This window comes from Heliangelus exortis, chromosome 6 (genome assembly GCF_036169615.1).
Source record: "Heliangelus exortis chromosome 6, bHelExo1.hap1, whole genome shotgun sequence".
Lineage (NCBI taxonomy): Eukaryota > Metazoa > Chordata > Aves > Apodiformes > Trochilidae > Heliangelus > Heliangelus exortis.
Window position 1 is genome coordinate 20,388,656 of NC_092427.1, and position 22,872 is coordinate 20,411,527.

The 22,872-nt window shown below is 39.9% G+C and overlaps 1 protein-coding gene across 3 annotated transcripts in view; it reads left to right on the forward strand.

Annotated features, from left to right (window-relative positions):
* IQCA1 (IQ motif containing with AAA domain 1) overlaps window positions 1–22,872 on the forward strand; it is a 108,369-nt gene that overhangs the window by 14,922 nt on the left and 70,575 nt on the right. For 2 of the 3 annotated variants that reach the window (XM_071747084.1, XM_071747082.1), the window contains 4 exons: window positions 1,473–1,586; window positions 3,756–3,911; window positions 4,629–4,700; window positions 15,498–15,685. In XM_071747084.1, the coding sequence (XP_071603185.1) occupies window positions 1,473–1,586; window positions 3,756–3,911; window positions 4,629–4,700; window positions 15,498–15,685 (530 nt within the window). The remainder of the gene's footprint in view (window positions 1–1,472; window positions 1,587–3,755; window positions 3,912–4,628; window positions 4,701–15,497; window positions 15,686–22,872) is intronic. The other variant, XM_071747083.1, reaches the window with a different exon arrangement.

Sequence of the window (22,872 nt, forward strand, 5' to 3'; positions counted from 1 at the left end):
AGGGTGTTAGAAGGTGCAAACAGGGAGCTTAAAAAGACAAATATTTAGAAATTTTAGCAGACCAGACCTCTGCATTGATAAAATCACTAGGGATAAACACAGTTCTACTTGGAAGCTTTCTGAACACTGCCATAATAGGGATGTCCCAGTCTGGGCAGTGGGCAACCGAGGGAATTAGTAATGAAATCCTGAAGTTTGCAGTTCAGAGGAGCTGTTTTCATTGGCCACAGCCTTCCCTGAAAATTCTTGCTCTAGGAATTCTAAGAGCTCACAAGCAGCAAATTTACCTATGTCAGGGCAGGAGCAGTGTTTGTTTTTTAGATCCAGTGTTTTTCTCCTCCATGTCTGTTCACACCAGAGCTGGCATTGGGGCTGCACAGGAACAAGTCAGAAGGCTCCCTAAGCAGGTCAGAGTCCACCAGTTTCCATATCAGACAGAACAGAGAGCACTGATAGGGCAGCATCAAGTCTTGTGCCTATCTGGGGCTCCTTAAGGAAAAGGACCAAATGTCCACATGTACCTGAGGACAAATTATTTTGTAATTTCACTCTGTGCAGCTTCTTTTGAGTAGTACAACAGCAGGAGAACTACTGCTGTTCTCCCCCATCCCTTTTTCTACCCTTCTGTTTGAGATGTTGCTGAAAAGGTGGATATGGATCACCAGTATGAACCAGACCTATGAAGGTACATCTGCCCACCTCTCGCCCATCCAAAAAAAAAAAAAAAAATCCTGTAAATATTCTTGGAGAATTATCTCTGGTCTTCAATGTATTTGAAGAACAGCTTATGCCACTCCACAGCATTTCAACTTTTGGGCTGTTTATTTGTCCTTTTTTATTTCTCAACGAGAGTGGAATTCTGCAGGAGAATAATCAGTAGACGTGTAGAATGTGTAGCAGTTACATCTTTTTAGGGATAGAAATGAGTAAAGACAGCCACTTCTAATCATGCCTGATACTGAGAGGTGATGGACATACCACTGTTACAGATGGTGACAGTTTGTCTACAGGCAGAATTCCTGCAGAGAGACAGAATTTTGCTTTGGTTTCTAGTAATGGTTAAAAAAATGCAAGAGAGCAGATCTATTTTTTCACATTGGTTAAAAAAAAAGAAGTGAAAGAAGATACCTCATAGAACCAGAGGTATTCAGTTTGGTGGAAATCATGTTGACATTTCTGGCAACACTGACAAATATTTTAACGGTTTGATAATATAATTGAGCCATTATAAAAAGAAAGATTTCTGAGCTGCCATGGTTCAGAAACTGGCTGATTTATTTGTTTTTGTTGAATTAGGGCTTAAGTAATTGCAAAGTGACAGCACAGCAGCTGCTACAGGGGTCAGATTACCTAACACTCCAAAATACTCAATACTTGGTCCAGTTTAATTGCTTTATAAAGGTGTTCAATTAGTAAGCAATGTGATTTTAATGCAGTTCTAAAAAGCATCTCATAACTATTTCTTCCCCTAGGAAGACCTAGAAGTACCTATCCCAACTTATTTCATTAAAGACAATCTTGAAGTCTTGCAGGAGAGAGAGAGAATCCTTGATGATATTTTGCTTAATGATGAATTGCAAACACAGGTAAGCACACCACATACCTACATCCTTTTCCTCTTTAGTTTATAGCCACATATCTGAATACATGAGCCACTGAAGTGAAAAGTATTTTTATAGCAGTTAGAAAGTAAAAGTCAGTTTACAGATAAGGCACACATAGAAGGTAATATTAAATTTTCCTGTCTAACATTATCCAGTGAGGTATTGAATTTGGTGATGACTGAAATTAGTCAACTCTGCATCATGAGTGTCAGAGTAAGGGCAACACTTTGACCAGTTTTAGTAGGTGTTTTATTGTCTAGCCAGCTCTCATCACATAATTAGTCCTAGTGAAATCAACTTGGGCTTAAGTTTTACTGAACGAGGATCCCTGACTGGAATGAGCAAAACTTAAAGTTCAGATCAGCACAACTGTTAGCATCCAGTTGTTTATAACCTCTGAACAATTACTGCAGTCTCTTTAGTACAGCTATAGAGCTGCAGCTGTTAGGAGGAGTAGAAAATTGAGTTTTGGCAGAGCAGAAGTCCTTACAGAGAAGTCCATGAGCACTCCAGTGAAGACTGGTTTGGATTTAATACACTTTTGGCCTTTTGGAGATGGTACATTGCCTACAAGCAGTCATTGCTAACCCCCTGAAATAAACAATTGTGCCTACCTGTCTAGACAGCTGAAATTCATGGGTGTTGTGGCCACAACAGACAGTCCTGATCAGACCAGAGTCATACTGCTGCACTGCCCCAGCTCTTGGATTCTCCACCAGTGATTGTGCTGGTGGGGTGAGCCTGCATATTGATCTAAGAAAGCTATGGGGTGAAGGTTCCCAAGGCAGGAAAGAGCACCAGGCAGGGGCAGGCTGCAAAGATTATGTCAGTGGGCAGCTCTAGTTCTCTTGGCCTCCACAGTAAAACTCTGGGTAAATTGTCTGCTTCCTATTGTCTGATGTTGGTCCATGAAGATCCTCTGGAGATCCTGGATGGCACATTACATCTTGAAGCCTTTATGCTTCCCACAGTTCTGCTGTGGTAGAACTTTTCAGCCTGGCATCTACTACAGATTAGACTATCTGGTGAGCAGCCAGCTCACATGGGAGGTCCAGTTTCTTTCACTTCAGGCTCTGGCAGGGTCCACGTCTCCCTTGCCAGGATGTCACAAGAGAGACACAGGATTCAGTAAACATGAATAAAATCATCTCACACAGTACGAGTCCAGTGCCTTCTGCTGCACTTCAGTAACTGCTTGGATTGCTAGAGGCTTGGCAGCACTTCTGCATGCATCAGAGCAAGCCATGTAACTCAGGAAATCCTAACAGCTGCATAACCAACCCTTGTGTTCCTTAGTGTCCACAGCACTGCTGTTACAAGCAGTCTAACATAAATTAAAACCAATGGGGTTCATAAGAGCTGTCTGCTCAGCTGATCATTTGTTCTTCTATGTAATTCTGTTATAGAAAGCCTTGCTGGAAGTGTAGTATAGTGAGCTACACACTATATATATTTTAAAAAGCATGAAATGTGAACTATGTCCAAAAGGGGCATTAATGTTAAGAACAGTCAATAATTCTGCTTTTCCATGAGAAGCATGAGGAATCCCTCATGCAAGAGTTCTTGGGAGTGGGAAAGGAGAGTCTCTCTCTCCCGCTTTGCTGTGCTGGTACAGTTTTCCCCAAGTCTCTTCTATTTGCACCAGCTGACCAGGGCTGGGCTAGCTCAGAGCAGCCTCTCCCTCCATTCAGCAAGAGAGCTGTGGTCCCAACAGTGCATCCAGAAACTCATCCCTTCACAAAAACAAAAGGAAAACATTCCATAGCCAAAGCAATTCTCCACATAATAGAGCAAATCCCTATGGTTGTCTTTTTTGTCAAATGGTTAAGGTTCAGCACAGCACAAGCAGAGCCATTCTTGCTTCTCACTATAGCATCAGGCTTTCTGTGTCACACGTCATCACATCAGGTTCACTTTCTCCTAAAAGACCTCAGAAAAACATATCTCACAAGATATCAAACTTCCAAAGTGTATTTCAGGATAAAACTAGGAGAGGAGTCTTTGCTGTTTCTGGCAATGATTTTCATTTGTCTTAGAAAGTTTCCACAATAATTTAATCGGTTGTTTTGTTTGCTAGCTGTAAGCAATTAATCACCAAACAGATAACTGATGCTTTGCTTTATCCTTTCCTTTTTGGTGGTCCTGTTGAAGGCCGTAACATCTGAAGAACCTGTTACAATTACTGAGGTTGAAGAAAAGCCTCAGAAAGACCGGCGTCCAGCAGCGTTCATGAAGCAAGCATACTCTGCAAAGTGGAAAGAAAGTGATCTTCCACGTCTAATTAATGCTGCCACTTGCATTCAAAAGGTGAAGTGTCTGATTTAACGACAGTTCTGGCAGGACCAAATGACAATGTTTTGTTCAGAACAGCATCAGACAGAAATGGAGCTCACAGGGTGGGAAGAATTCTGAAATGATAGGTTTCAGGTTGCCTAGCAAGGTGAAATACATAATTTAAACTTAATAAAATGAGATAGGACCCTAGATGTGAGATGGGTAGAAACAGTCCTGTTCTGGCAATACAGGCTCACTTTATAACCTTCCTTTTTTTTTTTGCCTTTCTGATTTCCATGATGTCAGTTGCTCTTTTCTGGCATCCCCTTAGAATCCAGTCCATCTCAGGGAATTCATTCCTTTTCCTGTGATCTCCAGGGAAAGAGCTGATTCTGAATCTTGAAAAGATGATGAAGGGAGATCACTGTTAAATTCCAAAAGTCCTCATGCATGAATAATTCAGACAATTCCCCCTAGTGAGAACAGGAGCTAGTCTAACTTTTAAGTCTAAACACTTTTTGAAACCCTGATAGTGTTGCACTTAGAAGCTAGAAATACTAAATAGATATAAATCTCAGAATTTGTTTTTTTAAAAAATTAGCAGATGGCAACCTGTAATAGTTTACTGCACAAAGTGATAGTTTCAATTGTATGTTGTGCCTTTCCTTCCTCTGTTTTTTTTCCTGTGTCTGCCACAGTAAAGCTGTAACAAGGGCCATTTATCTCATTTGAGTTTTGCTTACAATTCAGGTTTGGCGTGGTTATATGCAGCGCAAAAAAACAAAGAAAATTAGAGAAGAGGAAATGATATTTCTGGGGATGGTAAGTAGTGCTGCCTAGAGAATACTAAAATTCCACACTCAGATTTTTGTAATTTAGAACAAGAAGATAAATTAATTTTTAATATTCTTCCTATTTTAAGAGGAGTCTCTAAGGCATAAAGAACTAAACTGAAATGATAGATGGCACAGAAGTAGCACAGTTTATTGTATGCTTCATGCTTTTGTGCTATATATACATAGTCCAGTGTATATGGCAGATGTGGAAATAGGCTGTGTAAAAGTTTGCCCCAGGTTTAGGGAATTTGACCCAGGCATGACAGAGCAAGAACATTTTATTAATCAATTTTTAATTCATAACTCCAAGACACCTGAACTGCCTTGTTCCTGAAGTAGAATTAAAGCAACAAAGCCTCCTTCTCCCACCCATTTGCAATCCAGTGTATATGTACATCAACAGTAGGAAAAAGGGACATTAAAACTGCCTTCTTAATATATCAGTATTTACATAAGTCCAGCAAAATATTCCTCATATCATACTGCAAAAGTACCAGGGAACTAACAGCTGTCTGGTCAGTTAGATTGCATGGGGTGAAAAAGATTGAAAGCCTCCCTTCCGGAAGAAGGAACCTCTTCCTTCCACAGTCAGAGAAGGTGCATCTCTGCCTGTGACCAACACATCCCCTCTTAGTGAATAACTGAAGTCTGTTCAGTCAGAATTTTCATTGGCCACCAACACTCTTTAAAATCTTCTCTTTAGGAAGTAATATGTACATATACCTAAGTTTTGCCATTATAATTTTTATTGCTTTTAATATCTGCTGGTCATTAACAGTAAATCTGGCCAGCAAAGCTAAACAGCTTTGGGTGCTGATTCTCCTTCTGTTTCAGACAAAGAACATTTCCAGAGGTTTTAATTACTGCAGAACTAAAATTGTGAATATCCAGGATGTACTAGAAATTAAATAGACAGTATACCTTTTGCAAAACATGGGATAGTTTCTTATCAAATCTCATTGCAGTTTCTTTTGAATCTGAAAACTAGAGCCTTAGGAAGGAAATCTAAGTTTGGGATCAGTTATTGGAAGGTTCACAGCCCAATGCTCTTGTCATGGTGCCCAATGGTAGAAGTAACTGTTAACTAGGATATAAATAAGCCCAGTTTATGGGGAGGAAATCTATATAATCATAGGAATGAAGAGAATTAAAACCAAATGTGTGGTGTATTTGTTTCCTGACTTCCATTTAGAAGCAAGAAAAATTATGTTTGCAGCTCTGCACTCAAACTCATTACTCTTTATCTAGTATATAATCAAAGGGTATGGGGGGAAAATGGGTACCTCTAAATAAAATATATTTGTTCATCTTTCCAGGGTTTTAATATTCCCCACTTGTGTTTCCCTTTTACTTTTAATGTTGCATTCCTTTCCATGGTCTCCAAAGGAAGTAGGTGTCAAGCAGGCACTGGTTCACACTGATTGATAGACAGTGAGCTCCAGAGGTCAAGTCCCTTTGATGTATGATCATGTCAGCCCTCTAAAAATGACCACAGATCTTCATGTGTAAATATGTTGAATTTGCTTTCCTAATACGACTTAAATAAATTAGAAGACCTAACCATCCATTACTCAAAGTCTATCCCAAAGGAGACTTGACTTTTACTGCAATAAATAAAAATTCTCTTATAATTATAGATATTTTTTAAATTTTAATGTAATTTCCTTATAAAGACTGGTTTGCAAAAGAGCTAGTCTAGTTGAAGTTCTGAATGATTTTTTTAAAAAAATTCAGGTGTGTTGGCTGAAAACATGTGGAAATATGTGCAAACTGTCCAGTTATCTACTTAATTCAGCATTATTTTCTCTACTGACTACTTCAGAAGAGTTTATATATCTCTTCTGGAATTTGATCCTGTTTCATCTTTTGCTGGATGACAGAGTAGGAGCCCAGAGAGTTTTCTTGGCTCAAAAGTAAAGGCTCATTATTATTATTTATTAAAGCTTAATTGCAGAAACAGCGTCATTTCCTCAGCACATTTTTCTAAATATCCAATAAATCACAACTTGCAATACCAATTTAATTTGTAAGGAGAAGTGAGCCTTGCTAAGAGCACATACATCTTGATAACTGTATCCTGACCTGTTCCCTGAGATTCCTCACGCTGCTGCCAAAGTGCTGTTTTACCACCAGCTCTACCCTGACCACTGTAACTGATGTTCCAGGCATAGGGTTTAAGCCACACCAACCACACTGATGATGCAAAAAGCCACATTAAATTGCACTGAGAACATTTGATGTGCTGTCCAAACAAGTCTGTATTTCCTTGCTCTGTTTTACAGCCTAACTATATATAACCCACCATTTCCCCAGTTTTTAAAATGCTGTGTAATTTCACTTGTCTGTTCCTGGCAGGTTGTAAGTACCCTGTGACTGAACACCACGTTTAGATGTTGCTGTGGTTGTTTCCTTTGCTGCACTGTGCACAAGCTCTCAGCCCAGTGTAACTGGATGTGGGAACTGCTTACAACCTGAGCCTTGTAATGGATTTACACTCTGCCCTTTTACCAACAGACTCTCCTAGCAGGGCAGACCCTGCAGGAAGCTATAATCTCAGAACAGAGGCTACTAGAAAGAAGAAAAGCTGTTTTTAATGTAAAATATTAGGATCGACTCTTTGAAATCAGCCTGATTTATGGAAGAGTAGGAGGAGGCTAGGAACAAGGAATACAAAAAGACAAGACAAAGTCCATCCCAATTTAGGGGCTCAGCCTGCTCTTGCAGATTTCAGACAGAATTACTCCAAAGGCCTGGGCATCTCCTTGCTTATGTTTTATTTAACATGCAGAAGTAACCAATCCCACTGGAGCCAAGTGCTCTAGGTACCTAAAAAATTTACAGGACTGAGCCTCTATTGATTTACAGTTACACAACTGTCACACTGCTCTATTCTATAATTTCAGCCCTTACCAAAGAGTTAGTGGCAAAATACATGCTGATCTACGATTTTCTCACATAGTATTTCCACTGTTCTTTTTTCTTCTCTATCCTTATCACATGAAAGGATCTATATGATCCTAAATAAAAAACTGTTCTCTCCTTAACTCTTTCAAACATACCCTAATTTAGGCATGTTGTCTTGGATAATGCTTTTATTTATAACTGAGAAAACAGTCTTCAAAATGTTCCTTGTTCTTTGAATTCCTGCTAAATATACTTCATTTCATCTAGTCAGAAAAAAAAATTACCATTTCCCTGGATAGTCCTCTGTGCAAACATTATAGGCTATGAATAAATAAATACTGTATGGGACATAACAAACTGCAAACTCTGTAAGTAAAATTTAAATATTTCTTCAGCTCTTGAAAGTAGGTATTTGCAGTAGTGGCACACACCACAGCTATTTTTATCAAGTTTACAATTATTTTTGTTCTATTTGCTACCTAAATGACATTTATATGTCAGCACAAAGTTATGTGTTATTTCATCAGGCATATACATCTAAGCAGTGATAAGTAATCTGTCTTGTTTTCAATAGAATTTTTAAACCTGCTTATTCTCAAAATAGAAAGCTGCTGGGATGCAAGAAGCCCACTAAATAATTTGGCTTTCATTGGCTGGAGTCACACTAGCAATGAAATCACTGCCTTTCAGAGTCCAAAACATACTTTCCATTTTATTAGAAGTTTAACATCATGTGGAGGTGTAATATCAAAATAAGCATAACCAACATTATATAAACTTATATGGTCATGAATATAAATGTTTTCTTCATTTCAGATTTTCTCTTTTTTTTATTAAAAATGTTGTGTGTCAATATTTATATATATGTAATCTATAAAACAGCAATTTTCAATATTATTCTAACAAGGCCTCTTACTACAAATGCTTTGTTTGAATGCATGTGACAATTACTTTAATTGGCAAAGCCATTGAAGTGAATCATATAGTAGAGAAGATTTAATGAATGCAATATATTTTGCTTAGTTGTTCCTTTTTTGTGCCTAATTTAGGAATTCAGCTGTATAATTGATGTGGCTATCACTGTGTGTCATGGAACCTATATGAATGCAGACTCCTTAAGACAAGAGACCTATTTAAAATACATTCTTCCCACAGCCAGACAAAAAATCTGAGGAAATGAGAAAGTAAGAATATAGCAGACCCCTACCTCAAACTTTGAAAGAGAATTTGAATCACCAGTTATAATTCAGTAGAATAACAGTCATGAGTAAAAAACAGAACCTCAGTTGCTTAGGTGGTAAATTCCTTTTGTTTGCTAGTAAGGAGTTACTTGCCTGTGTGGTAAGTGAAAATGGTGAAAACAAGTGACCACTAAAAAAACCCAACAACTTATTTTACTTGGGAACTAAAGCCCTCCACAGAAGCAAACAATACTGCCTCTGAAAGTAAAAAATTTACAGCAAAATGCTGCAAAATTCGTGTCTATTGAAACATTAGAGTTAAGGACAATACTGTCCAAAATAGAATAGGTACTGAAAAAGTCCTATAAAACCATCCAGCATGTGTTTCAGCTGGGCTGTTTCAGGTCGAAGAAAAGAAGCTGTCCTAATATAAGCATCCAGCAATAAAAGCTGCAGTAAATCTGCCTTTCAGGCATACCATGAACGTTAGCCTTAAAATTTGAAGTCAAATGAAATGTATTTATTTCATGGAAATAAGCTCTCTTAAGTGTAGTCATAATGGAAAAATTGAAGAGCAGTTAGTTCCACAGCATGGGGCCTCCTGTCTGCAGAGCTGTAGCCTTCAGCCTGTTCAGCCAGACTGCACACCTCTAAGTGCTTTATAATGAACAATCAAGGAGGCTGTGTTGGAAGGAGCCACTGAGCTGACTAAGCAAAAAAGGCAGGCTTCTCCAGCCAGGAAAAAGTGATGGGGGCAATCGCCTTCCTAAGTCTAAAAGGAAAAGTTTTCCAGAGACTTTCATCACGTTGTTTTACCTGGCAGGTATAGGGAACTCCTTTCCTTCTGCTGCTGGGTCTTCCAGTTCCAGAAAACCTCAACTCTCTTTGGGGATGGTAGTGGGAGAAGGAGAAAAGAGGAGAAGGATCAAATGGTGCTCGCATCAGCATACTTCTGACTGATGAGTTGGAATAAAATTATCTTCTAGACGTATGTTATTTTGCCTTATTAATTTAAACAAGGATTTTAAAGACAAAGACCATCAAACATTAGATAAACATTTTAAGTTAATGGACCGTGTAGTCCTATTTTCCTACAAACTCAGGAATCTTCATATTATGTCCTATTTTTAAAGCAACATCAATTATTAATATGTATATTTTGCTGACAGAGGACCACACTAAAAATGTGAGTTTCGTTATCCTGTTCTGGGTCATTAACTGTGAAAAGCTTGTAAATATAATGGTTTATTCACATGGAAGCCTTCATTAAGATGCATTATTCTACAACTGATGTGGCAGCATTGCATTATCAAGTTCGCTGTCTCCATTTAATATTTGTAATTTGTTTCTAAATGAGTTTCTGATTGTAGGCCAAGTTAACAAATTTGAATTTCACATGACCAAAGAAATTTCTTAAAGATAGGAAAATGCTTCTTGCCCCAAGGAACAGCTATTTATTAGTGTCTTACTGCAGAATGTCTCCCTTTGAGAGGCGGAAACATTAGAGATGCTGAGAGAAGTGATGTTAGAAATAAATTGGCTTTTGTCTCCCTCGATGTGCACATTAAGGAGAGGGCTATAAAAGCAGTGCTCATCAAAGGGTAACTCTTCAGAGCTCTAGAACACCCATGTGAACACATGGAAAGCTGATCCCCAATACTGAAAGGCCCAGGTCAAAGACTGACCAGTAAGGAGACAATGGAGCTCTTCAAAACCACCCTCTCACACTGACCATTTCTCTTGGCAGCCTTGCTGCCATTTCACTACCTATTTTCTCTTGCATCCTCAGGTGGCCAAAGCTGTTTCAGATATATCTTCTTCTGAAGTCTGCTCCTTGATAAGAGAACACAAACTCCTCCAGGGCTACCATAAAGCTTGAAGTTAAATACAATGTCCCAGGTTTTGCAGTTGCCTCCTCATTGCAAAGGCAGGGTTAGGAATGGCTTGAGCTCTGAAGCTGGTGAACTTTAGAATGAGACAGACTTTTGAAATTAGGACACTGGACTGAAGAAAGCAGCTTAACATAGTGGCTTTCTTCAGTTGCAAAGCAAGAAGATGGAAGCACTACTCTCTTATTCATATTATCCATGAATTAAAAGTTTTTCTTTTTAATGAGAAGTTGTTGCAGTAGACTAAACACTTCATACCAGCCACTGGGTGCCTAAAGACTCTGGTTTTTTTCCTCAGCTTTGAGTCCTTTTTGGTTTGGTTTTGTTTTTTTTTAAAGAAAAACGTTTTCTGTAAAAACACATCACAAATGCACAGCAAATGGTAGACAACTGACAGCTAAAACAATGGTACAGAGAGTGTTATATCTCTTCAGCACCTCCCCCTGCTGAAGCGTCTATTTTTAGGGTAATTTGCTAAATTCTTTTCCACACTCAACTTTTACTGGTTTATCTTCTTCTTATCTGTTTATACTCTAACAACCAATTCCTTTCTTTGATAATTCACATCCTCAAGTACACTTCGATAAGTTCTTATATAGTTTTTACTTGTTTCTATTTTACTTGTTAGTTCTTTCAATACTTCCTCATCCTTGTTTTCCTCAAGTTATTTTTTTTTTTTACTTAACTGCATTGTAAGACAAGTAGGAAAAAACTAAGAGAATGAAAAATCAGATCATATATACATTCCATTACAAATACATACATACAACCATTCGCTTGCATGGTTTTACTTAAAATCAAATAACCATGCCATGATTTCAGTGCTTGCCTCCTCTCTTAGAGCAGAAGTGAGCTTTCAGCTCCTGCCATGTCAGCCTCCTGGGCTTCACTCACAAACAGGGTGCACTCTGTATGTTCCTCACTGGTCAGCAACAAATCCTCCAGGACTCATTTGTCAGCACCAGCTCTCGTCTTCACTTCATCCTCTCCCTTACCCATCTGAGGGGGTGCAAGCCTCAGAACACAGGAGGAGCCTCTGTTTTGGCAACTGTCTGTCCATCACTAGGCCAGCTCCAAAGGTTATCAGCTGTTCTTAGTATCTCCCTGCTACTCATCACAACAGCTCACCTGGCTCCTACTCAGATCAAGTGTCTCATTGTACCTGCCATGTCACCCCACCTTGCTGGCTCCTCTCCAACACCTCCCCTCCTCCACAGCTTACCTGGCCATCTAGGTCAGGGCCAGCTCCACTTTACCAGTGATGGAAGCAATCAAGCAACAGAACATTTCACATCAGTAATGGCCTTTTCCTCTGTATAAACAAACCCTTTACTGCATACCTTAATATAAATATTAATAACAAGAAATAAGTAGCATTAAAGAAAAGGACAGTCAGGTGAGCATTTAGTCTTACCAGCTTTCCCATTTTCTTTCATTCCTTCCTGTAGTGCATTCTTGAATGTTGGTGACTGCAGTCTCAGTGGTGGAAGTGGCTCCCATTTATTTTGCTTTCTTGTACTGAAACAGTTTTTGGAAAAGAAAAAGGAAAAAAATACAAAAGGCATGCACCACAGACCTTCTTTTCATAAGCTGTTCTACTGTGCTTTAGCCTTAGGGATCTGAGTGCAGCTCATAAATTAGTATCAGCAGATACATTGATAACTGTACAGTGCTCAGAGGGATAGCTGCACAAGTATTTACTCAGGATTTGGCTAGGTTTTGACAAGCAGAGCGTGTTCTGTAGCCTTCTTGCTATCAGAGCCAGCTGGTTTAGAGCTAACCTGGACTGTGTCATTGGCCAACTTCATGTCTCTGGCCATAGGTGTAGATGTGGTCTGTGTTAACTCACTTAAAGATAAGAATCGACTTCTGGTCTTACTCACACGGGCACATTCTTGCCAGTTCAAACAGTTCTTACCTCATCTGTCTTTGGTACTGGTGAAAGATACACTGATAGTAAATTAACAGTGATGGGTCACTGCTGAGTGATGGTCATCAAAGGATCCCTCAGGACTCAGTGGAGAGCAGTTCAGAGGAGGAGCTGAGCAGAGGGAAGGTTTGGAGATGGCAAAGAGTTCTCCGACTCTCTAAGTTGCTCTGGTCCCATGCTCGCTCACCCTTTCCCTTGCTGTGGCTGTGGCTCTCAGTAGCCTCCTTGGCTGGCTGCTTGACCTCATTATACTGAGACAGAGTTAACACCAGGAGGTTCAGGAGAAGGAGAGATAAAAGGGATTATTTTCCACTTAGAAAGCTGTAATGGTTCACCACAAGGTCAGGTGAATGCCAGAACCTATGCAGGAGAAGGAAGGGACTGCACAGCAGTCAGGGCAGAGGGGAAACTGCCCCGTTCTCAGCACCAAAAGCTGTTCACTGGGTAAGCTGTCTCATGGTGTTTCACCTTAGATGTGAAACACAGGTTGTGTGCTGTAGAGGAGGAGCCTGTCTTCCTCCATCAGTCACAGATCAGCCTCACTAATGCTGTGGCCCTTGCAATGAGTTGCCTAGGTTTGAATATTGATTCTTCACTTCCCAAATGAGACACAGGAGGGGGGACCTATCCACCCAGCAAGACATCATGGTCATACACCACAGCTACCTTTGCTCCTGGAAACACTTGTTCAGTCCCTTTCTTGTACTCACAGAGTTCTTTCCCTTATCCCTTTTCCCTCATATCTTCAGCAGGAAATGCTGAAAACCATATTCCTAAATAAAACAGCCCTTCCTCAGCTTCCCCTGGCAAGCATCTAATTAGGAAATAAAGTAGGTTGTCCTCTGTGCAGGGTGTAGCCTCTGTTCAGAGTCTGCTACAGCTGTAGAAAAAGAGATGGAAGAGTCCTGTTGGCTCTGAGTAGCTCATCCCTTGGGTAGCAGCCCTGCTGCCATTACTCCTGGGCAGGAGAGCTCTCATGGAACCTCACAGAAAAACAGTCCCTTGAGCATCAGTACAGTGAAGCCAAAGTTTAGTGGGAGACTGCCTAAGGGAAAAAGATCTTGTCCCTAGGTCTCAATCTGGGAAGCACTCCTCTGGTATTCCCTCCTCTGGTTTCCAAATGAGCCCTGGGAAAACATCACCCGGATCTGGCTATTCTGAGGTTCAGTTCATATTAGTAAGGCAGACACCAGGGAAATCCAGGTGAAATACAAACAAATAACATCAATATTAGTTGTGCCACACTTAAAAATAGGTGTTGGTGAAGGTGAAGATTGAAAACACTTGACTTCTATGGAAACTGAAACATGGGTGAAGAGAGCATCTTAGAGCAAGAGGCAACATTTTGGGTCATATTCAGGAAAACAGCACATGCAGCCACCCTTCAAAAGCATACAGCTTTTCTTTGTTTGTCCTGAATAGTTTCTCACTGTTGGTCTTGAGCAATTCCTTTTGCATAGCACAAGTCACAGACAGTAGATGCAGGGAAGGCAGTAAATTGCTTTCCTCAATGGGGCCTCTGCACTTACTTTGGAAAGTGTGCAGCCCTGCTGTCTACTTTCCCAAACCAAATTTACTTGGCACTTGTAAGTAATTTTTGGAACCTGGTGGAAGCATGGAAAACCACAAAACAATAGATCTTAAATATAAGCTGGCCAAACCTTTGATAGGAACTTTTTTGTCTATGCAAGAGACCTCTGGAATTAGGACTCAGAGCACACTAGAAAATACACTACCAGAGCAAAGAGAATGTATTAGGAAATTAGTCTGAGATGTGCTGATTTAAAGACCATTCCTATACATTCTGAAGGTGGAAGGCCAGAGCAGAACAACAAAGGTTTTTTTTATGCAAACCAACAGTCCTAGGCTTTTGTTCACATATGCTGCCACCTGTATGTCAGATGTTTGAAGAGTAAAACACATGATATTACAAAATCAGATTATTGTATTTTCCATTCTCAAATTTGACAGACAGTATCACACAATATGATTAGTGTTTCCCAGGTGTGTGGAAAATATTTTGTTCTAGAATTGCAAAGGAACTAAAACTAATTTACAATTTTTAAAATACGTTTTTCTCTACACTTAAAAGGTAGTTTTATGAAACACTGGGAACCTCTTAACTTTATGAACCATTGCAAACTAAAAAATGCAAATTTTCAGACCACCCACACAGATGGTATTTTTCCTGCTTCTGTATTTGCATACCAGAAAGACTTTCATTTTTCTTCCTCAAAGTACATGTGTAAAATCAATCACAAAGCAGGAATTAATGTTAAACTTTAAACTGGCTTAGAAGTCCTTCTTATCAAGGTCATCAAATCATGGGAAATTTGGTAAATTTGATTTTTATTACAGTGTTTGAGGGGTTGTTTATTCTTTTGTTGTTGTTGTTCCTCAAGGGAAGTTGATTTCCTGAAGGAATATGCCCAGCTGCAACAAAATACCAGGAAGCCACTGACCAAGCAGTGAATATAAAAAATTAGGAGAACAAATTAAAAACAATAATGGTTAATTTAGAAGTACCAATGGGAAGTCTCAACATTTGAAAATTCAATTAAAAAAATCTCTGGCACCCTTCTGACATTGACTAAGTTGGCATTTGCAGAACAGCAGCTTTCTCACCTGTCTCACTGAGATTGCAAGATCCCACGCTGGAAGGGTTGTTTTTCACATTGCAATGTTGTTAATTAATGCTGAAACACTAACAATAGACTATTGTGTGCATCCAAGGCACTTTTTATGAGCACAGGTCTTCTTCCTGGCTTCCCACAAATAAATTAATGCTTAAGCTCAGACTCACTGTCAACCTGGCATTCCAGTTTGTATTAAGTTTCTTTTCATTTGTGCCTTTTGTTTTCTCCTCTTATAATTTTCAGTACCCAACTCCTCACTTAAAGGCAACAAGTATTCCTCAGATACCTGCTGGCCAAGGTAATGAGCTGCAAGGTGAAGTCCAGACAGGAGAGGAGAAGGTACCTATCAAGGACAAGCTGAGAGAAATGGAAAGGGTCAACATGAAGGCAACTCTCCAGGATCAGGTCGGCCAGTGTTTCATCGAGTGCTGGTGAGCAGAAATTAACACTTGCCCTTATTAAGTCCATTTGCCCCGAAGAGCCTGATTTTGCCTTTACAAATTGCAAAATCAATCTTCCTGTGGTGATCTCAGTCCCAGCTGCAGAACCAAGTTCTCCAGCAGCAGGATTCCTAGTTGGGGAAAACAGAATAGTGCATCACTTCTTGCAGAGGCCAGCAGGGATCAGAGGTGCATCTTGAAAGACTGCTTGCACCATCAGGGCCTCAGACATTAAAGTGGGAACATGTTCAGCTTGCATGTTACTTTGGACTCCAGCTTTGGAATTATAAAAAGCATACTTAAAGTTTAGGGGCACTGACTTTTCTCCCTGTCTGAAGACATAAGGTTTGGGAGAGAGAAGCCAAGCCAGTCTTCCGTGAGGGAGCAGTATAATTATTTGCTATAGCAAATCACATCACGTCACTGGTACTGCAATCCAGGTATTATTCAGCAGCCTGTATGCATCTGGTGTACTTTCATACTTGAGTCCTGACCTTCAAGACACTCCCCCAAGTGTAACTTTACTTAAGTAGTGCTGCTGATCTCAGTGAAACTTCACGTCTCAGTAGAGTTAAGCACATACTTACACATTTTTAAACTGAGTGCTGACACCTATAGTCCTTTCAGGAAGTTTACTTCAGCTGAAGAAGTTTTGAGACTGAAAAATTTGACATGGCAGTACTGTAAAGTCTTGTATTAAGGAAGATAGTCAGGATTTCTGATACGGGTATGTTTTCCAGGATTTACTCTGTTTGGTGGGTTTGTATGTAAAAAGTAAATTGGGATGCAGCATCCAAAAGTTCTAGGATTTAGCAACAAGGTTTTGGCTGCTTTGCATAAAACTGCTCTGCAAAAACACTTCCAGTGGCTTTGTGTCTTGTGCTGCTTGGTGGTGTTACAGGGCTTGAATTTGTCTTGTGTGGTAGTGTCATGTCCATTAATCATTCAGCCTTTTTCAGTGTACCAGACCTGCCTTCAGCATGAAGTTTCCAGTTGGAAACACAAATGCATTCTGATGAAATTCTATTCTGTTTATTCCCTGACTACTTCAATTAGGTTTTCGTAGCTATGTATGACAGTGTAGTGTTTGTTAAAAAAGAAAGCAATCATAAAAATAGCACTCACAAGTCTGCCACAATTTATTTCTGTTCTTTCTTATACTTTTGCCTTTTACAGACACTAGGGACTCTAATATTTTTTTACCCCATCTAGCTCTCAAAAGAACTGCTGCTTTTACAAATCTCAGTTATTACAAAGCACTTCACCCTTCCCTAAATCAATGCCATTCCTAGGGCCCAGTCTGCACATTTCTTGAGCTGCCATTTCCTGCTGCTCCATCGTGTTCTGAGATGCAGAAAGATTTTATTTCCCTTGCTTGATATTACTCATCTAAAAGTAATTCTCTTACATAAGTCAATTGTGTCCAATTAATTTGGCTCCAGAGCTTGAGGAGAAGTAGTTGAAATTCTGTGTGAAATTCTGGGTGAACCAATAGCAGTGTTTCCAGAACAGTCAATCTCCTAGAGAATAAGGCTGAGCCATAAACCTCTTTAAAGACAGTTACGAGATATTACTAAAAGTAAAATCCATTCCCTGGAGACCCTTAACAGCACAGCCAACCAAGAGCCTAGCCAATCCAAAGGATCATTTGAAGGAAGCTGAAGCTATCGTTCGATCAAGGAAGGTGGAGAGGAATGGCTGAATGAGCAGTTCATCAAAACTCTTGCTACCTAGTGTATAAGTGACCTCAGTCTCATGGATCTATAAAATACTCCAAAGATGTAAGGTGGAGTGTAAGTGCTGAGCTTTCTTATTCAAGTAGCCCTTAAAGTGAAATGGGACCCCGTTGTTACATTTATATCCCTGATGTGCCCAGGGGCCCAACTTCAGGTGAGACTTCAAGGCTATAGGAAGTCATAGTCAGTATCCCAGCATATAAATACATAATTAATCAAGTTTAAGGAGTTATTTAACTAACCTTTAAGTTGTCTGGTCCGATCAAGTCAGGTTCAGTAGTCTTGAATCTAGACTTGAAAATTAACAAAGATTAAGGCAGATGTTTGAATATAAGCACATTAACTGATCTTGGATAGCTTTATGAGTATACTTTTCCTGAACAAGTGATTATCCTAAGTGGGACTAAGCTATATCCATAGTTAATCAATGGCACCACTACTTACAGAGAAGCCTTTAGGAAGTCATTGCTCTGCTGCAGCTGAGATAGCCTGAGACAGCAGCTCCCCTCCGACCCAGAGCTGTAGCCACAGAGTAAGCTGCTCCCTACCCACCCTGAAGCTGGTCCAATATTAAAAAATTGACTAAGGCAGTTTAAGCTAAATCAGATCATTTTGGTAGAGCACAGCTAGAGTGCCACTGCATGTGGTGTGCCTTGCCAGGTCACCTCTGATGGCAGAGGGGCAGTGACAGACTGTGCAGGCTGAGCTAGTGTGTTTGATGATACTCCCTGGTACTCTCTTGTAAATTAACTGTCCATCATCATCTTTAAAAATCAGCATGGCATATTTCAGCCAAGAATAGACAGATCTCATTGATAAAAGCTATTCTGTTGATCTAGCAGTGTGGTAGAGAAAATTGCACTCCCAGTGAAGACAGTGGGAGTGGTGCCAACAGCTTCAGCAAAGGCTGGATGTCACCCAGTATTTTATAGTTCATTTGAATCTGAGTGATGCAGTGATTTACAGGACTGAGCAAAGGCAGAGTAAGCTGCCTGCCATCCTGCTCTTCACAGGAAGCCTCTTTGTAAGTGACCAAAAGGATTTGCTCTCCAGACATACTCACTTGCATCCAAAATAGTTGTGAAAAAATCTGCAGATTTCTACAGATGGGAAGCATGTGTGCCATGCAGAGCCAAGCTTTCCATGTGGTGCGTGCCAGAGACACTGCAAGAGTTGTGTCCTGCTCCTGCCTGGCCTGCTGAATACTGGCCAGATCTGAAGTGTCAAGGTTTACATAATTATTACCTGCCAGGATGTATTTTGGCTCTCCACTAAACCAGTCTATGAGATCAACAACAAAATATAGTTTATAAATTATTCTTTAACCAGACATCTTGACAGAGTTTACCAGTTCCCAAAGTCTATTAAATAAACAGATAGCTAAAGGGGAACAAGAGTTCTTTTGAATAAATTTTGTCTTATAGATAGCTAAAGGGGAACAAGGGTTCTTTTGAATAATTTTTTTTTATCTGCTAAAAAAATAAACCCAAACTTCCATCTTTTATCCCTCAGTTGGAAAAGGCTGTGGTAGGAAATACAATTAGCAGGTGTTGTCTTTCAGCACAGTTGCTATTAGATTTCAAAAGCAATGAGCACATATAAAATTACTCCACTGGTAAGACTGCTATAAATATTTACTGCTTTCTTTGCACAAGGGAGCAGGCAAAACTTCAGTCATTTCAAGACCTAAGACAGCTTCTTAAGAAGATAGGTTCTAAATCAGCAAAATAAAGCAAAGCCCAAAGGAATAGATGAAATAAAAACATTCCAGTTGCTTAAGGCAATCCCACTGCAGAGAAGACAAAATATTTTTGATGCAACACTGCATTTTGCAGCCTTACCAACCATCGTTCTGTTTATCTGTGTTGACTTCTGCAGAGCTGTTCTTATTTGCCTTGCAAGTTATTCAGCCTAAACTTTTCTAGATATGTGTTTGGCCTTGTCCCTATGCACCGTACTAGAAAAGAAAGATAATTTTTTAAAAAGCATCATGCAGCATACCTACAGGCCTCCTTTTTTTTTTTTTTTTTCTCAAGATAGCTGTGTGATTGGTAGAGCAGGAATACAAACATTAAAAAATTAATAGTTGCTATGATTATATACATCTGAGTCTGGATTTTAATCACTTGACTCCCACAGATTTCATCCATTACATTAATAGCAGACTTTTATATTAAAATACAGCAGTTGCATAGCTGGGGGTTTAGTTTCAATTTCCTGTACTATTCCAGAGCAGAAACATTTTTCTCATTTAGGGTTTTGCACTGCTTATGTGAAAACTGTCATTATAGTTTTCCCCATTCACCCACCATGCATACCAACAGTTCCCAAATTATGAATCTTCCTTGAAGCTGTCCCTAAAATAAATTTTAAAAAGCAGGTGTGGGAAGAAGAGAGGAGAGGGATTCCCTTATTATACAGAGAAATATAGTAGTATCTTTGTGTAAGAAAATTCTCCTCTGACAGAAATTAATACGAAGGCTAAGAAATCAAGATGAGGTTTTTATTACCAGAGGTAGCCTCAAGAATCACAGGGGAGAGCCTAATGTACAGGCTTTGCTGTTATGTATCTTATGCCCTTTAGCTGTAACAAATTATGCTGTGAATTTCTTGGAGGATTTATATACCACTGCTCAGTGCTCTGGGGAGCATTTCATCAGTGGCACTGCTGACCTAATAACAGGGGATCTAAGTAATAGCAACTTTTATGTACGTTATGTGTTATTCCCACAGATTTGGGAATTAGTTTTCTGGAGGCAGGAGGAGGCGAAGGGTAAATGTGCTTTCATAATAGGTTTACACTTTACTGATTAGCTTTGAATGATCTTCTTGCTCTTCCTGCTGACTTGAGTAGTGTCAGGAAAAGAATTGGCCAAGCTTCATGGTGAGTGAATGAGACTCCTTCTGAAGCTGTAGTCAGTCATTTGGAACATTCCTGACAGCCAGCCCAGACTTCAGTGCAGAGGAAAAGAGAAAGAAGTAAGAAGTCATCATATCATATTTCCTTTTTTCACAAGACTCTTTTGTGGAGCTGAGTTTACTGCTGATCTGCATGCCTGTTCACAGGGCTCCCTATGTAGCAAGGGATGGGGAAAGAGGAGGCAGGAGGAAGATGAATGAAGAGAGAGGTTTTGCACCGAAACCCCACAGAATAAACTAAGTTTTCATTTGTGTCAGGCACTGCCTGTATTGCATTTCACACTCTGTACACACTGCCTTTTAAGGGGGGCAGTGAATATGTGTAAAAGCTGCCAGGCAATCCATCAGCACCTCAAGTCTTGCCAACAGGACAGAGGAAGATGACACCTCAGCAGCGCCAAGCAGTGGCACCCCCTCCCCATACCACTTCAGCTCTGCTTCTGAGGGATTGGTGCTCTAAGTCCATCCATACCTGTGTTTTTTTTCAGTCCTATCTGGCCCTCATCCTGCCAGCAGTGCTTTCCAAGTAAGCAGGGAGTGTGGAGTGCAGTCTCTACATAATATAGCAACATATTGGGAAACAGCTAATAGGAAAATTGCTTAATAACCAGTTTTAGTGTAATGAAACCTCCATGGCAGACCCTTCTCTTTAAGAGCAAGTTCCAGTTTAAAGATCCTTGGAACACAACCAGAAACATCACCAGCCCCCTAATCATGATCCCTTTTCCATACAACACCATGTTACTTTAGCAAATGTGTTCCCTGCCACCCCTTCAGGGCATTTCTCCTGTAAGAACCTACCAAAAAATTTCTCTCTGGTATCTGATACTTTAATTCAGCAGACAGGAGTTACTGCCCACAGGAGCCATTTACAGATGGGTGATGAACCACACTCTTTCACCTAATCCATAATTTCATTACTCTTTTTCCCTATCATCATTAAAAAATTGTCATGCAGTTACAAGCCACTTGTATGAGACATTCCACTCTAAAGCCAAAATTGCCATCCAGAAGCACCTGTAAGCTCAATGTAAACCTCAGGATATTCTGCAAATGAGGAAAAATAAGGCCTTGTCTGCTAATTCTACCAGATAAGGAGGAGCTGAACTAAATTAGAAAGAAGTCTGTATCTGCACCACAGTTTTCTCCTGTCTTTACCTGTTCACTGGAGTTGAACAGATCTCAGAGGTCCTTTCCAAATACGATGATTCTGTGATTCTCCTACTGTCTTGTATTTTGTACACTGAAAGCCTACACAAGCTGAATTCTTTAGGAAATGGCACAAAACCAGTTGAAGCTGCTTCTTAATCACTCTGCAGCCAGTCTGGGTTGGGTCTCTTCTCTTAGTCTTGTAATTTTCCTCTGGAGTTTGAAGCCAAGCTTTGAATAAAGTGAGATGAAGTCCATGAGCTCCTTTGCTGAACATTGCCTAATTAATAGATATTCTCTGTTGTTCTTTTATCAGGCTGTTGTAAGTGAGAAAGCAAGCTCAGGAAAAACTAAAGACCAGTGATGAAAAAGAAAAAAAAAAGAAAGGAAAAAAAAAGAGAAATCTAAAATCTCTTTTCCACAGAGGAAGTATTCCTGTTGGTCTCTAAATTAACTGACAAGGAATTGTTGGCATGTTTTGTGGTGCAACAGGACCTGTCTTTTACACAGCCTCTTTATCTCTTTATCATTACCATTAGTGCTGCACATAGTGTTCTCCAAATGCCTTTCTTCCAGGCCAAAAGCCCATTCTGCAGGAACAGCTCACATATAACATCATCTTCCTGACCATGGCTCAGCCTGCTGCCAGATGTTTGACTGGACCTTGTATGCAGACAGTCCAAGCTAGCTTCAAAACCCAGCAGCCATGAGAGCACATGGGTCTGGCAGCAAAACCTAAAATAAATAACCTGCATAAATATTCTGGCAGTGAGACCATGCTAAGCAAGACCCTCACTGCAAGCAGCCATGCTGCTGAGTCAGTTTAAAGTACCTCTGTGGGAACTAAAACCCTGCTTTGGGGCTCCTGGGTGAAACAACCTCTAAGCCTGATTAATTAACACAATTAGGAGCTGTAAACATTAATGGGTAGTGTTCAAGCCTTTCCTAACACATTTAAAAGCTTCCATTGAGTAGTTATCTATTGAGTAATTTTGGCAGACATATTTAGGGCTGCAGGGAGCAAGGGAATGGAATATAAATGCATGGCTGGCTCACTGGAGGAGTACCAGAGCAAACAGCCCACTGGCTTTCTTTGAACAGAGGGAAAATGAGTTATCATAAACAAGAGTCCTGTTTGTGTATGGCAGGGAGGAGTGGAGCACACAGCTCTGCATCCTTTTGTCCCATTGATTGGAATCAACTATTTAGCTTTAACAACCATTAAAAACCGACCAACCAACCAAACAACAACAAACTTTCAGTCTGTCTTTCTCACTTATGGGAACACTTTAAAGTGTGAACCCCTCTAATGCCAAAGAAGGAACAACAGTTATTAAGTCCATCTGCAGTTAATCTCCTTTATTGGGTGTGGAT